The sequence below is a fragment of the Suncus etruscus genome, chromosome 14 (assembly GCF_024139225.1).
Source record: "Suncus etruscus isolate mSunEtr1 chromosome 14, mSunEtr1.pri.cur, whole genome shotgun sequence".
NCBI lineage: Eukaryota > Metazoa > Chordata > Mammalia > Eulipotyphla > Soricidae > Suncus > Suncus etruscus.
Window position 1 is genome coordinate 33,898,344 of NC_064861.1, and position 15,117 is coordinate 33,913,460.

The 15,117-nt window shown below is 39.8% G+C and overlaps 1 protein-coding gene across 3 annotated transcripts in view; it reads left to right on the forward strand.

Annotated features, from left to right (window-relative positions):
• RAPGEF6 (Rap guanine nucleotide exchange factor 6) overlaps positions 1–15,117 on the forward strand; it is a 210,760-nt gene that overhangs the window by 48,354 nt on the left and 147,289 nt on the right. For all 3 annotated transcript variants that reach the window (XM_049786707.1, XM_049786708.1, XM_049786709.1), the window contains exon 6: positions 14,162–14,305. In XM_049786707.1, coding sequence (XP_049642664.1) covers positions 14,162–14,305 — 144 coding nt within the window. The remainder of the gene's footprint in view (positions 1–14,161; positions 14,306–15,117) is intronic.

The window sequence follows — 15,117 nt, forward strand, 5'->3', positions numbered from 1 at the left end:
TTTTAGAAACCAGGGTCTAGTTGGCATTTGTTTGCATTTCCCCTGGTATTTTAATCCTTGTATCCTAATGGACTTATCAATAAATTTAGAAAAATACATCTTTGTATTTTTAACTAAAAATATGAGATCTATCTACTTATATGTGTTCAGGTTTTGCAGTGTCAGGGTTTGAAACCAGGGCCTCACATGCAAGACAAGTGCTCTGCTGCTACTTTTCCAGACCCTGTATATCTATATTTAAAACCAGAGCTTATTTGGATTCTCAAACTTTGCTTTATATGGTGCAGAAGAGATAGTACAACATGTACACACTTTCCTTGCACATGACTAACCCTGTTTTGATCTCAAGTACCCCTTATGATTCCTCAAGCCTATCAGGGGTGATCACTGAGCACAGAGGCAAGCAGAAACCTTGAGCACTACCAGATATGCTCATCTACACAAAAGAAAGTATTTTACATTAGAAATTTACTTCCCTGGGAATCGGAGAGATAGCGTAGTGGTAGGGTGTTTGCCTTGCAAATAGCCAACCCAAGACCAACAGTGGTTCTAATCCTGCCATCCCATATGGTCCTCCATGACTGCCAGGAGCGATTTTTGAGCTGAGAGCCAAGAGTAACCCCTGAGCGCCACTGGGTGTGGCTCCAAACACCCCCACACCCCAGATTCACTTCCCTGGGGCCAGAGAGATAGCATAGCAGTAGGGTGTTTGCTTTGCATGCAGCTGACCCAGGACAGAAGGTGGTTTGATACCTGGCATCCCATATGGTCCCCAGCTTTCTAGGAGTGATTTCTGAGCTCAGGGTGACCCCTGCCGGGTGTGGTCCAAAAAACAAAAACGAAAAGAAATTTGCTTTTCATTATTATTGATATATTTACTTACATATAGAGCAGCAACTGAGTTCTCTTTGTGACTCAGAAGCACCATTTCACAGCCAGGTCAGTGAGCCTCAAGGGGAAAAAGCATCAGAACAAAGGGAAGGGTCTTTTAGTTACCTGAACTGAGCCCCACTTATCAGGAGTGATCTGATTCTGATTAATTCTGCAGGCACACATTTCTTCCAGTCAGTGAGCCACACAACAATACATAACAACTCCAGAATGCACAAGTCACAATGGAAAAGCAACATAGAACTCCACCATGCTTAGTGAATGAAGATGTTAGTTTGAAAACCCAAACAATATCTGCCAGATATATAGATTCCTTGATAAGGACTTGAGAAAGAAAATGTTGAGATTTCAAGGAACTGAAACTATGGAAAGGATAGCCACCCAATATCAAGAGAATGAGAGAACTGGAAAAAAATTACAGAAATGACAGAACTGAAAAACTTGGTAGGTTAAATGTAAAACTCACTGGAAGATGATTAACACCTTTAGCAGAAGATGGTGAAGTCTTAAAAATAATGGGTTGAATTCAGGAACAACGTAAGAATCATTAGTGTGGGGCCGGAGAGATAGCATGGAGGTAAGGCGTTTGCCTTTCATGCAGAAGGACAGTGGTTCGAATCCTGGCATCCCATATGATCCCCCTGTGCCTGCCAGGGGCAATTTCTGAGCATAGAACCAGGAGTAACCCCTGAGCACTGCCAGGTGTGACCCAAAAACAAAAAAAGAAAAAAAAAAGAATCATTAGTGTCCCGTAGGCCATGAAAACAACCCTTATGAAGAAGCAATAGTTAAAGTTATCATTGCTCAGAAGTTCCCAGAACTGGAGAGCACATGTATTCAAATCCTGGATACCCAAAAGCTGCCCACTAAAAGATCCAAATAAAAATACTCCAACACACATTCTAATCAGAATGATGATGTTGGAGAAAAGACTACTGAAAGTAGCAAGAACAAAGAAGGAAATAATATGCAAAGGAGCATCCTTAAGATAGATTTACCAGAGACTGGAAAGATAGCATGGAGGTAGGGCATTTGGCATGCAGAAGGACAGTGGTTTGAATCCCGGCATTCCATATGCTCCCCCAAGCCAGCCAGGAGCGATTTCTGAGCTTGGAGCCCAGAGTGACCCGTGAGCACTGCCGGGTGTGACCCAAAAACCAAAAAAAAAAAAAAAAAAAAAAAGATAGATTTACCAAAGGCAACCCTCCAGCCATGACGGTTGTGGTGGAAAATACTGAAAAAACTCAACAAAATGAATGTCTCACTAAGAAAACTTTACCCAGTCAGACTCATATTCAGATTTGAAGGGATAATACACAGCTTCCCAGATAAACTGCAACTTAGGAATTTTATAGACTCAAAATCAACTTTAAAAGAAGAATTGAAGGGTTTACTTTAAGATAAAATAACCACCACCCTCCCCAAACACACCAAGTAAACACAGATTCAAAGTTAGTGGTTCGAAAACAAAACATTACTTCAAGCAAATAATTCCCTCAAAAAAAGGTTGGGGTGGTCATATAGTAATAGCAGATGACATAGATTTCAGGTTCAAAAAGGTTATAAGAGACAGAGTCATTTCTTAGTCTAGATATATGTTTATCGGGAAGAAACCAGACACCTAAATATCTATGCAGCCAATGAGGAGCCAGCAAAATACTTAAAACAACTGCTAATAGGCTTGAAGAAAGACATCAATAGCAACATAGTAGTTGAAAACATCAACACTACTCTACCACTATGGGGTTACTAAATAAAATATAGATAATAAAATAGATAAAATATAAAGGTATTACATACACATAATTCATCTCCCCAAAGTTGAATACAGTCTTTTCTAGTCATGCTTGTAATCATGGTGCTTAAAGATCATATTAAAAATAAATAAAATAAAATACCAATGAAAAAAAAGCTTTCCTGAAGAAAAAAATAGAACTAGAGACATGCTTCACAAGTACTGCCAAGAGTGACCCCAGAGTACTGTTAATTATTGTTCCATTCCCCCAAAAAAGGATCTAATTTTGTACTTTAAAGATGTACAGTAAGAATATAGCTCATCTCTAGGGAAATATAATATTATGAGATGAATTTTAATTGCTTTATTTAAGCACCATAGTTACAGAATTGTTCATAGTTGGATTTCAGTCATAGAATGCACACTACCTCAATTTTCCCGCTCTAAATGTTCCACATGTCCCTCCCATCACCACCCCATCCCTCCCCTTTTTTTGTACATACTGTGGTTTGCACTATTGTTGATGAAGGCATGCCATGCATGTCACTTTATCCCTTTCAGCACCCAGTTCTTGTCCAGAGTGATCAATTTCGACTATCATTCTTATATTGTCGACCCTTCTTTACTCTGACTGCACTTACTGCTCTTTGTGGTAACTTTCCTACCATGGACAGATCCTGCTGACCATCTATATTGTCTCTGGATACTATTACCATACTGTCTATTATTTTTCTATATATCACAGATGAGTGAGATTATTCTGTGTCTACCCTTCTCCCTCTCATTTCACTCAGCATAATAATCTCCATGTCCATGCATGTATAAGCAGTTTTCATAATTAGTTTTTATGATTATCAATCATTTTCATCATTTTCTATTTTCATGACCAATTTTCATAACCAATCAACTATTGCATAGTATTCCATTGTGCAGATGTACTATAGTTATTTTAGCCATTCATCTGTTGTCAGGTACCTGAATTTACGTATATTGGTTATTGTAAATACTACTTTGATAAAGGGTGCAGAGGGCATTTTTGTATTGAGTTTTTGTGTCCTTAGGGTATATCCCTATGAGTGGTATTGCTGGATCATATGGTAGCTCAATTTCCAGGGTTTTTTGTGGGGGCCACACCGGTGACACTCAGGGGTTATCTTGACTATGTGCTCAGAAATCGCTTCTGGCTTGGGGGAACCATATGGGTTACCGGGAATTGAATCTAGGTTTGTCCTTGGCCAGCCGCATGCAAGGCCCTACCACTGTGCTTTCACTCTGGCCCCTCAATTTTTAATTTTTTTGAGAAATATTTATATTGTTTTCCAGAAAAGCTGGACTAGATGGTATTCCCACAAGCAGTGAATGTGAATTCCTTTCTGCATCTCTGCCAGCACTGTTTTTTTCTTGTTCTTTGTAATATGTGCCAATCTCTGTGCATGAGATACCTCATTGCTGTTTGATTTGCATCTGCCTGGTGATTAGTGATGTGGAACATTATTTCATGTGCCTTTTGGCCATCTGTATTTCTTCTTTGAGAAAATGTTCATTTTTCTTCTCATTTTATGATGGGCTTAGATTTTATTTCTTGTTCTGTTAGTACCTTCTATATCTTGGATACTAGTCCCTTATGAGATTGGTTTTGGGTGAATAGTTTCTCCCATACATAGGTAGAGTTTGTGTCATAATCAGTGTTTCCTTTGAGGTGCAGAATCTTCTCAATATAGTCCCATTTGTTTATCTCTGCTTCTACTTGTTTGGACAGTAGTTTTTCCTCCTTGAAGATGCCTTTAATCTCAATGACATGCAGTATTTTACCTATGCTTTCTTCTGCATATCTTCTAGTTTCAGATCTGATATCAGGGTCTTTAATCCATTTTGGGTTTTTTTGTTTTTGTTTTTTGGGATCACACCTGGCAGCGCTCAGGGGTTACTCCTGGCTCTACACTCAGAAATCGCTCCTGGCAGGCTTGGGGGACCATATGGGATGCCCGGATTTGAACCACCGTCCTTCTGCATGCAAGGCAAACGCCTTACCTCCATGCTATCTCTCCAGCCCCCTTTAATCCATTTTGATATGACCTCTGTACATGGCATAAAAATGGAGGTCTGAGTATTCCTTTTTTTGCATGTGCCTGATCAGTTGCCTCAAAAATCACTTGTTGAAGAGGCTTTCCTTGCTCATTTTGTGTTTCTTTTCCCTTTATCAAAGATTAATTGATTGTATGTCTGGGGACATTCTCTGAATGCTCATCTATTCCATTGATCTGAGGATCTGTCATTATTCTAATACCACAGTGTTTTAATGACTATTGCTTTGTAGTACACTTTGACGTTGAGGAAAGAGATGTCTCCCATCTTCTTTTAGCTATTCGTGCGTGTTTATTGTTTGAAATGAATTTCAGGTTTGATCCACTACTTTGAAGAATGTCATGAGTATCCTTAGAGAGATTGCATTAAATCTATAAAATAGTTTGGGCAGTATTGCCATTTTAATGATGTTAATCCTCCCAATCCATGGACAGGTTATATGTCTCCATTTCCTTATGTTATCTTTTGTTTCTTGAAGCAGTGTTTTGTAGTTTTCTTTGTATAGGTCCTTCACCTCTTTAGCTAAGTTGACTTCAAGGTATTTGAGTTTCTGTGGCTCTATTGTGAATGAGATTTTTTTTTGTTAAAGTTCATTTCTTCACTATCATTATTGTGTATTCATCATTGTGAGTAGGGTTTGCCTTGGGATGATTTTCTTTGGATCTCTTTTTAGCTGGTACTCTTTGGGCTGGTACTACCAGCCCACACACACTAGCTCTGGGATTTGATTTCACACACTCTAGCTCTGGGAACTTCTCGGCAATGATGTCCTTGACTGTTGAGTCATTATAGAGGTTATCTTCCTGGATTTCTGGGACTCAGTCTTTCTTATGTCATTTCTATTGAGTTTATTCCAGAGTTTTACTGTTGTCTGTTTGCTTTCTTTGAGGATTTTTTCCCATCTTCTCATCATTTATCTTAAGGCTCTTTTCTGCCTCTTTGTTTTATTTTATGGAGATATGTAATTCATCTTCCTGCTCACTGATTCTATTTTCAGTTACTGTTGTTACTGTGCTGGTGAGGTCTTCCAGTGAGGTTTTCATTTTTACTTGCCAAGTTTTTCAGTCCTGTCATTTCAATTCAAAGTTTACTCACTTCAACTTTTATATCTTATGTAGTCTTAGTTGTGTTTCATTTGGTTTGTTCCATGTTTTTGAGTTCTTTAACCATCCTCTACAATTTTTCTCTTACGTCCTTATTGGAGAGCTATATAGGTGACTGGTTCTTAAGAGTTCTTCAGAACTACCTCCTCATTCTTTAAGCGTATTAGAGTTCTGCATTGTTTCCTCATTGTCATCTTTGCAATGTGGTGTTTTTCATTTGTTGTGCTAGTATTTTTTTTGTTTGTGTTGACTAGAAGAAATGTGTAGCCACAGAGTGCCCAGTGGCCCTACTTGTCTCTTTTCAACATTCTTTACCTCGCTGTGTCCTGTCATGGGGATGTGACTGTGCTCAGCTCTGGAGGCAACATCAGAGCTAGTCTCTAGGTACAGACTGTACTCCAGGTTTACAGGATGCCAAGTACCTTTGTCTCACTACCTCCTGTTGACAGTGGGGGTGGGGTGGAGGGCATGGACACCTTAGGTGTCAGTGCTGGTCTAATGGTCTAGTCTATCTGAAACCTTTTTTTTTTTTTTGGATCAAACCGGCAGCGCTCAGGGGTTACTCCTGGCTCTATGCTCAGAAATCACCCCCCACAGGCTCGAGGAACTATATGGGATGCTGGGATTCGAACCACCGTCCTTCTGCATGCAAGACAAATGCCTTACCTCCATGCTATCTCAGACCCCTCTATCTGAAATCTTAAGGTTAAAAAACAAAAAACTGATAAAATTTATTTGGTCAGTATTGAATTTTGAATTCTTAACCATTGTATAAATTGCTGGCAGTTCTCTTTTTCTTTTTTTGTTTTTTTTTTTGTATAAATAATTTTTTTTGGTTTTTGGGCCACACACTCGTTTGATACTCAGGGGTTTACTCCTGGCTATGAGCTCAGAAATCGCTCCTGGCTTGGGGGGACCATATGGGACGCCGGGGGATTGAACCGCGGTCCGTCCTATGCTAGCGCTTGCAAGGCAGACACCTTACCTCTAGCGCCACCTTCCCTGCCCCAACTGGCAGTTCTCATGACCTACTTCTGGCTGTACATTTAGTGATTGATTACTCCTGGCAGTTGGTGCTGGGGTCAAATCTAGGCCAGCCACATGCAAGGCCTTACTATCTGCAACCCCTTTTGTTTTCAACTGGCCACATGGTTCAATGCAAGATCTCAAGGTTATGGTGTTGCATAAGTCTCCAGACTAGAGATTCATTGTCAGTACATCCAAGGCATGTATACCTGTTCTATCTCTGCCTTCTAAATTGCCTAAGTTTTGTGAATTTTTATACATCTTTTAGACAGGAAAAGTACCCATGTAACAGGGCCAATGTGTACCATATATTATAACAGATTAGCAATTCTAATGTCTACTGTGTGGTTCTGCTATAATTATTTAGAAGAATAAATTGAATCATAAGGAGGTAATCTGGGCCAGAGCGATAGCACAGCAGTAGGGTATTTCCCTTGTACGCCGACCTGGGATGGACCTGTGTTCAATTCCTGGCATCCCATATGGTCCCTTGAGCACTGCTACCAGGTGTGGCCTAAATATTAAAAACAAAAATAAAAAAGAAGTGTTCTGTATTTGCTACTTATGTAGAATTCTGCAGTTGTCTAGTTGGAAATCAATTTTTTTCTGAATTTTCCTTTCAGTAAGTTATTCAGTAATTTAAGTTACTCTATTCAGTTACTTATTCTGCCTGTATATTCCTTGAGCCAGTATATCCTTGTAGGTACCGTGCACATATTTTCATGGACACATTTTTGAAGAAAGCACTGCACTGTATGCCCACTGAGCGAATTTCTTGAATGTTAAGTGAGCAGAGATGAATGTAATATAATGCAGTCTTAGGAAAATGGTACAAAGGAAGCTTAGCTAATGATCATTGTAGACAAGCTTATTGCTATAGAAAGAGCATCTTGCTGGAGAAAAGGAGGGATTTGTATTGAGTTAAGAGGTGTGTTTAGGTTACCAATATCTTGGCAAAGTTGGGATTTTTTTTTTGGTATAGCAGAAATAATAGTAAATGCAAATGCAAGGGCCTAAAGGTAATAAGGCAATGAAAGATTTATTTTATGTATGAGAATTCTAGGTTCTGAACACACATGGTTAATTAAACTAGCCATGGTCAGAAAAGGGTGCTGTCTTTTAAAGAGGTTATATTTTTTAAATGATTGATATTGTTTCAGTTCGTGAAAATAGTATGTTTATGATAAATTGAGGAAATAACTTTAAATTACATACTAGAACACACATTATTTATACTTAGGTCCCCATTAATAGTCACATTGACTTGGTCATTACTCTTTGAATGCTCACATCTAAAATGGATGCTTAGGGGCCTGCGCAGTGGTGCTAGAGATAAGGTGTCTGCCTTGCCAGAGCTAGCCTAGGAGGGACCGCGGTTCGATCCCCTGGTGTCCCATATGGTCCCCCAAGCCAGGAGCGACTTCTGAGCGTATAGCCAGGAGGAACACCTGAGCGTCAACGGGTCTGGCCTAAAAAACCAAATAAATAAATAAATAAATAAATAAATAAATAAATAAATAAATAAATAAATAAATAAATAAAATGGATATTTAGGTACCAACTCTGAAAAAAATCATCAGGAGATTTTGTCTATATCAGTAAAAGGGTTTTTTTTTTTTTTTTTTTTTGGTTTTTGGGTCTCACCCGGCAGTGCTCAGGGGTTACTCCTGGCTCCTTGCTCAGAAATTGCTCCTGGCAAGCACAGGGGACCATGTGGGATGCCGGGATTCGAACCGATGACCTTCTGCATGAAAGGCAAACGCCTTACCTCCATGCTATCTCTCCGGCCCCTATATCAGTAGTTTTGTGAGTGTTTTTAATTGGAGTCTGGAGGAGGATAAAGTTAATAAGTTTTAAGATGAAGCAGTAAAATTAGTTTGAGTATATATGAATTTAGTATCAAATATAATAGCTTAATTTACTTTTTTATTTTTTGCTTTTTGAGCCATACCCAGTGACGCTCAGGAGTTACTCCTGGCTATGTACTCAAATCACTCCTGGCTTTGAGAGACCAAATGGGATGACAGGGATTGAACCCAAGTTTGTCCTGGGTCAGCTACATGCAATGGTCAACCCTATTGCTGCATTATCACTCCAGCCTCAATAGCTTAAATTTTATTTGATAAACCATTAGGAGTGGTAATTGGTACCATTATTTGGTAACCTTTACTTGGTCATCATTAGGGAACTTTTTTTCCCCCTGACAGAACCTGACTTAATGATTTTATAATTTATTTGACCATGCAGAGTGAAGTTAAGGGAGAAGATGTCTAAAGTAGGATAACCTATTGCTATTATCTAAGACTGAGATGATTAAGTGGTAATGGAATGAAAGAAAGAATTCTGTGAGGACTTACATTTAAAAGGATTAGTTATGAAAGTTATGAAAGTGATCAAAGATAAGATTTAGAAAACAAGCAGGGAGTTCGGGGAATTTAATGAAATATAGATTTGTGGTTAGCAAATTCTTGACATTAGCAAGAGCTATAGCTGGCAGAATATAGGATGAAAATTTATTTATAAAACCTGTTAATAGCATTTGTTGTTAATGGGTATTAGTTAAGTGTAAGGTATAATCTTTGTATAAAGATTTTTTAAATTATGTCTAAGTCTGTTATTTGACAATATGGTCAATAGTATATAAACAGTTGGAGTTGATAGGCTTGTATTCCAAATTTCCTTTAATAAGTATTTTATAAAACTAAAAAGTCACAAATCTTTTTGAATTTTATTTTGATCATATGTTAATTAAAGTAGTAGTACCTATTACAGGATTGCTGTGTGAAGTAGATAATGCATACTCAAACAGTCATGTTTGGGGAGTCTAGCAGGAGGGGGTTTGGCAGGCCCCCGCCATGCCAGAGGCCTTCTTAACCAGGCCTAGTGGGGGTGCGGTACTTGGGTAACCCTAGCACCCCTCTACCATCTTGCTCCAGATCTCCAGGGCTTCCCCAGGCCACATGCCTGGGCAAGCCAGTGAGCTGGGCCCCTTGGTGGAGCTTGAAGGTACCCTAGGCTTTCCCCCATTATCCATTCAGCTCCTTAGGGAGGGGTCTGGGTGGTGCCCTGAACTTCTGGCCTCCCAGCTTCTTGAAGGATCTCTCCTTCTTGGGAGCCGGGAGTCTAGCAGGAGGTGGTTTGGCAGGCCCCCGTCATGCCGGAGGCCTTCCTAACCAGGCCTAGTGGGGGTGCAGTACTTGGGTAACCCCAGCACCCCTCTACCACCTTGCTCCAGATCTCCAGGGCTTCCCCAGGCCACATGCCTGGGCAAGCCAGTGAGCTGGGCCCCTTGGTGGAGCTCGAAGGTACCCTAGGCTTTCCCCCATTATCCATTCAGCTCCTTAGGGAGGGTCTGGGTGGGGCCCTGAACTTCTGGCCTCCCAGCTTCTTGAAGTCACTGGTAATCTCTGTCCAGTCTACATTTTCAAAATCGCGTGGGGGCGATAGCCCCTGTGCGCACAAGAAACATTAATAGTACTCACTGTCAATGAATTATGTTTTTATGTATGCAGAATGTCCATTTTGTACTCTGCCCTTTTGCATACCCCTTCATAAGATCATATTTCTCTTTAACTTCCTTAACTCCTATCATCATTACTCCTCATTTACCCTTTCTAACTTAAGTACTATAGAGTCCTAAGTCACAGATCAAAGTGGTGCCCTGGAGTTAACACCCACCCAACTATTTTAAAAGGCATAAAAAGGACACTTATGTCTCTTCAACATTTTATGGGTGTTTTCTTTGACGGCTATAACTTTTGCTGAATAGTTTCTTATACAGTGATGATTCCCCCCCACCCCCCATGTTTTTTATCTTCTCTTTGTGAACTGCTCAATATGAAATTTGGTGTGAAAGAATCCCTCAGTTTAATGCTTATGTTTGAACCAAGTCATGGGTATTGTTGGAAATGTTCTTACGCCCCCACATATCTGATAGCACCACATGGCTTTATTTCTTGTTTGCTTAGGAACACTAAAATGGGAAAATACTATACATACCAATAAGTTCTTATCTAATAGAGATGGGAACACACAAATCTTGTAGTGCAATGAGTCCTTACACCCTGAACATTGACATAAAGACCTGGTACAGGCCTCAGAAGAATGGGCATTCTCCATTCACCCCTGATCTAGAGAAGACATCTACAAAACATCCAAGGTTGTATATAATATCACCTGGAGGCATTCCTCTACCAGGGAAGACCCTACAGCTGCTCTGACATCGATCTACTCAAAAAAGACTTCCCTTAACACTAAGAAGACTTAACAAAAACAATGACCTGCTTACTAGACAGGGCTTGCTGTATTGCCCCTTAATTGTGAGGTTTGTCTATAACATCACCTGGAAGCAATCCTCTACCACGGAAGACCCTACCACTGCTCAGACATCGTCCTGCTGAAAAGAGACTTCCCTTAACAATGAGAAGACTTAACAACGACCTGCTTACAGGACAGGTCTTCCTGCATTGCCCTCTCATGGTGAGGTGAAATGAGAAGACACTCCACATCATGACTTCAATTTAGGATATGCAGATTCGAGAATCTTTAATACAGAAACATGATACCAACAACAGAGACTGTGTGAAAAGTGTGTTGGCACTACGGACAATGTCTTGGATCGGACGATAACTTGCCTGAAGCCTAGAGTTGGTCTTATGCCAGGAAACTTCAGGGGTAGGATCTCTTTGTAGTTAGGCCAAGGTTATTCCTTTCCATGCCTCTCATATTTTGGTGGGCCTATGCAAACAACAATTGCCACTCTAACACCGTTTTTACTGTGCTCCTTTGACTCTAATCCTTAAAATGCACCCACTTAAAATTTGAGGTTAAATGCACCCACTTAAAATTTGAGGTTAACTGAAGCTAATATGCATGTACATGGAAATGTAAAAAATACTATGCCTCTAATGTTTAAGGAGTTACGTAAGTTTTATGGCTTTAGATTGCCTTGTGTGCTGCTAAGAAATATAATGTGCTACAATCTGGGGACTTGAGGGACAAATTAATTGTACATGGATACTGTTTTATTTATCTTAATGTTCTTTGGCTGAAAGTTCAAAGTTAAGATATCAGCAAGGGGACTTCTTCTGAGAATTATGTTATGGCTGATTGTCCTTCCACTGTAACTTTACCTTGTCCTCTTTCTTTGCATCTTTTTTTCTCATAATTCAAAATAAAAAAATTTAAAAAAAAAGTAATGTTTTAAGACCTTGATAAGTGTGATTATTTTTCTACCTTTACCAGCTTTAGGGCCAAGTAGGTATAGTGCTTGCTTGAATACAGGAGGCCCATGTTTGATTCATGGTTCCTAGAGCACTGTCAAGAGTGACTCTCAAACAAAGCCTTTAGAACTGCCTGGTGTAGCCTAAAAAAAACTTAATAAAAGCAAAAAGATAACAGCTTCACTCTTTCTATCCATTAAGATAAACACTGAATACTAGTACACAAAATAATTTTGTCTCTGTTTAGCAATTTACTGATAATCATAACCATACTTTTTACAAACTATATATCAGCATTTGTAATTAAATTAACTCAAATGTAACTGTTGGTTGTGTAGGTGTCATTAGTCTTCTGGTATGTATACTTACAGAATATATATTTGTTTTGTTTTGTGTTTTGTTTATGGGTACACCTGGCGACACAGGGATTACTCTTGGCTCTGTGTTCAGAAATCACTCCTGGCAGGCTCACCGAACCCGGATCTGTCCCAGGTTGGTCCTGTGCAAATCCCTACCACTGTGCTATCACTTCAGCCCCTTAGAGGATATGTTTTTATGTGAGCAAGAGTCTATTTCTGGAAAGGAAATTGTGATCTTCAAATCTTTATAATAATGTCACCGTTTCTAAACTTACAAGATTATCCTTTATGTACTATTTTCTCAAATCAATTTTAAAAAGTAAATGAAGCGCCAGAGTGATGGCACAGCGGGTTTGCCTTACTTGCTGCAGATTGAGTCCCATCCTAGGCATCCCATATGGTCCCGTGAGTCTGCCAGAAGTACCGCAAATACTCAAGTATAAGCTGACCCTCCTAATTTTACCCTAAAAACTGGGAAAACTTAGTGACTCGAGTATAAGCTTAAGGTGGAAAATGCAGCAGCCACTGGTAAATTTCTTTCTTTTTTTTTTTTTTGGTCACACCCGGCAGTGCTCAGGGGTTACTTCTGGCTCCACGCTCACTCCTGGCAGGCTCGGGGGACCATATGGAACGCTGGGATTCAAACTGATAACCTTCTGCATGAAAGGCAAATGCCTTTCCTCCATGCTGTCTCTCCGGCCCCGCCACTGGTAAATTTCAAAAACAAAAATATATATCCAAAACAATTACAATAATTGAAAAATTAGTAGGTTAAATGTTTTTCAATATTTGTTGCTAAAGAAAAACTGTAACTAGCAACGCCACTGGTAAATTTCAAAAACAAAAATATAGGGGCCGGGCGGTGGCGCTGGAGGTAAGGTAAGCCTTACCTGCGCTAGCCTAGGAGACGGACCGCGGTTCGATCCCCCGGCGTCCCATATGGTCCCCCAAGCCAGGAGCGACTTCTGAGCGCATAGCCAGGAGTAACCCCTGAGCGTCACCGGGTGTGGCCCAAAAACCAAAAAACAAAAAAAAAAACAAAAAAAAACAAAAATATATATCCAAAACAATTACAATAATTGAAAAATTAGTAGGTTAAATGTTTTTCAATATTTGTTGCTAAAGAAAAACTGTAACTAGCAACAATAACTTTATAACTTTAAATAACATGCAGAAAACCATAGCTTAGGTAATCAAGCTAAATCACCAAGGTTAAAATCCTTCAAAACTGGATTTCTCCTCCTCCTGATCTGTATGTCCAAAGAGAGCTTCAGCTGTATCTGATGAGGGGATCAGCATAGACATTGTCATCATCGCTGAGTTCACAGATATCATCAACATTGCTGTTGGTCTCATATGAAGCACAGAATATTATGGGTTAAAAAGTTCAGTGGCATACAGTTCAGTTCAGCCGCCTATCTCGCCAATCTCTTCATCTCTTCAGCTCAGCCCTGACTTGTGGACTGAGCTGAAGCACTGCCCCCTCCAGCAGATGGCAGAAGATGACTGGAGACAACATGCATTTGATTTGTTGCTCGCGTACCAAATCAAATAACCGGTATGACCCGAGTATATACGGTAATTTCTGAGCACAGAGCCAGTAGTAACTCCTGAGCGCTACCAGGTGCGGCCAAAAAAGAAAAAAGTAAATGAAGTCTAGTGAAACTGTTAAGAATCTATAGACTATCAGTGATATGGAAAAACTGGATTTTTACCCAAGAATGTAAACATGTATTTCAGGTAGAGAATTCCAAAGAAAATGAAGATAGTATTTTACAAAGAGAAATTCCTGCCAGACAATCTCGACGAAGGTTTCGGAAAATAAACTACAAGGGAGAACGTCAGACTATTATTGATGATACGGACGTTAACGACTATTTATCTGTGAGTATATTAAGTTTGCATTTTTTTAGTAATATTAACAGTTAAGATTCTACATATAAACTTGAGGGCAGGGGCCAGAGAGATAGCACAGCAGATAGGGTATTATAGGTTATTTGCCTTTCACATGCCAACCCAGGTTTGATCCCTGGCATCCCATATGGTCCATAATGCACTGCCAGGAATGATTTCTGAATTAAGAGCCAGGAGTAATCCAAGTACCACCAGGTGGCCCCAAAACAAACAAACAAAAAACAGAAAAACCTTGAGGGCAGGTAAATAAAGATAATTCCCTGGAATATTTTTTGGTTGGAGTCAGATAAATAAGTACAGTGGGTGGTAAGGCACTTCACATTGCATGTGACCAACCTGGCTTAACCTTCAGCACCACATATGGTCCCCTGAGAGTAGCCAGATGTGGCCCAAACTCCAAAAATAAAAAAAAAAATTAAAAGATGAGGGAAAATGTCTGTGCCTCTTGTGGAGCAAATGCCATCTGGTGCTGAAGCTTGAGTGCAGGTGAGGAGAACATATACTAACAACTTGACATCTGCTAAGTTATGCCACCTTTATTGCTCAAACATACCACATAGTAGGATCAATCTGGTTAACGTACTTTTGCCATCACATACAGAGCTTTCATTTTAGACTATTTGATCGCTGCTGTGACTTTTTTGTTTGTTTTCTTTTAATTTTTTGGCCCACACCTGGTGACACTCAGGGGTTACTCCTGGCTATGCACTCAGAAATCACTCCTGGCTTCTGGGACCATATGTGACGCCAGGCATCAAACCCAGGTCCATCCTGGGTCACCT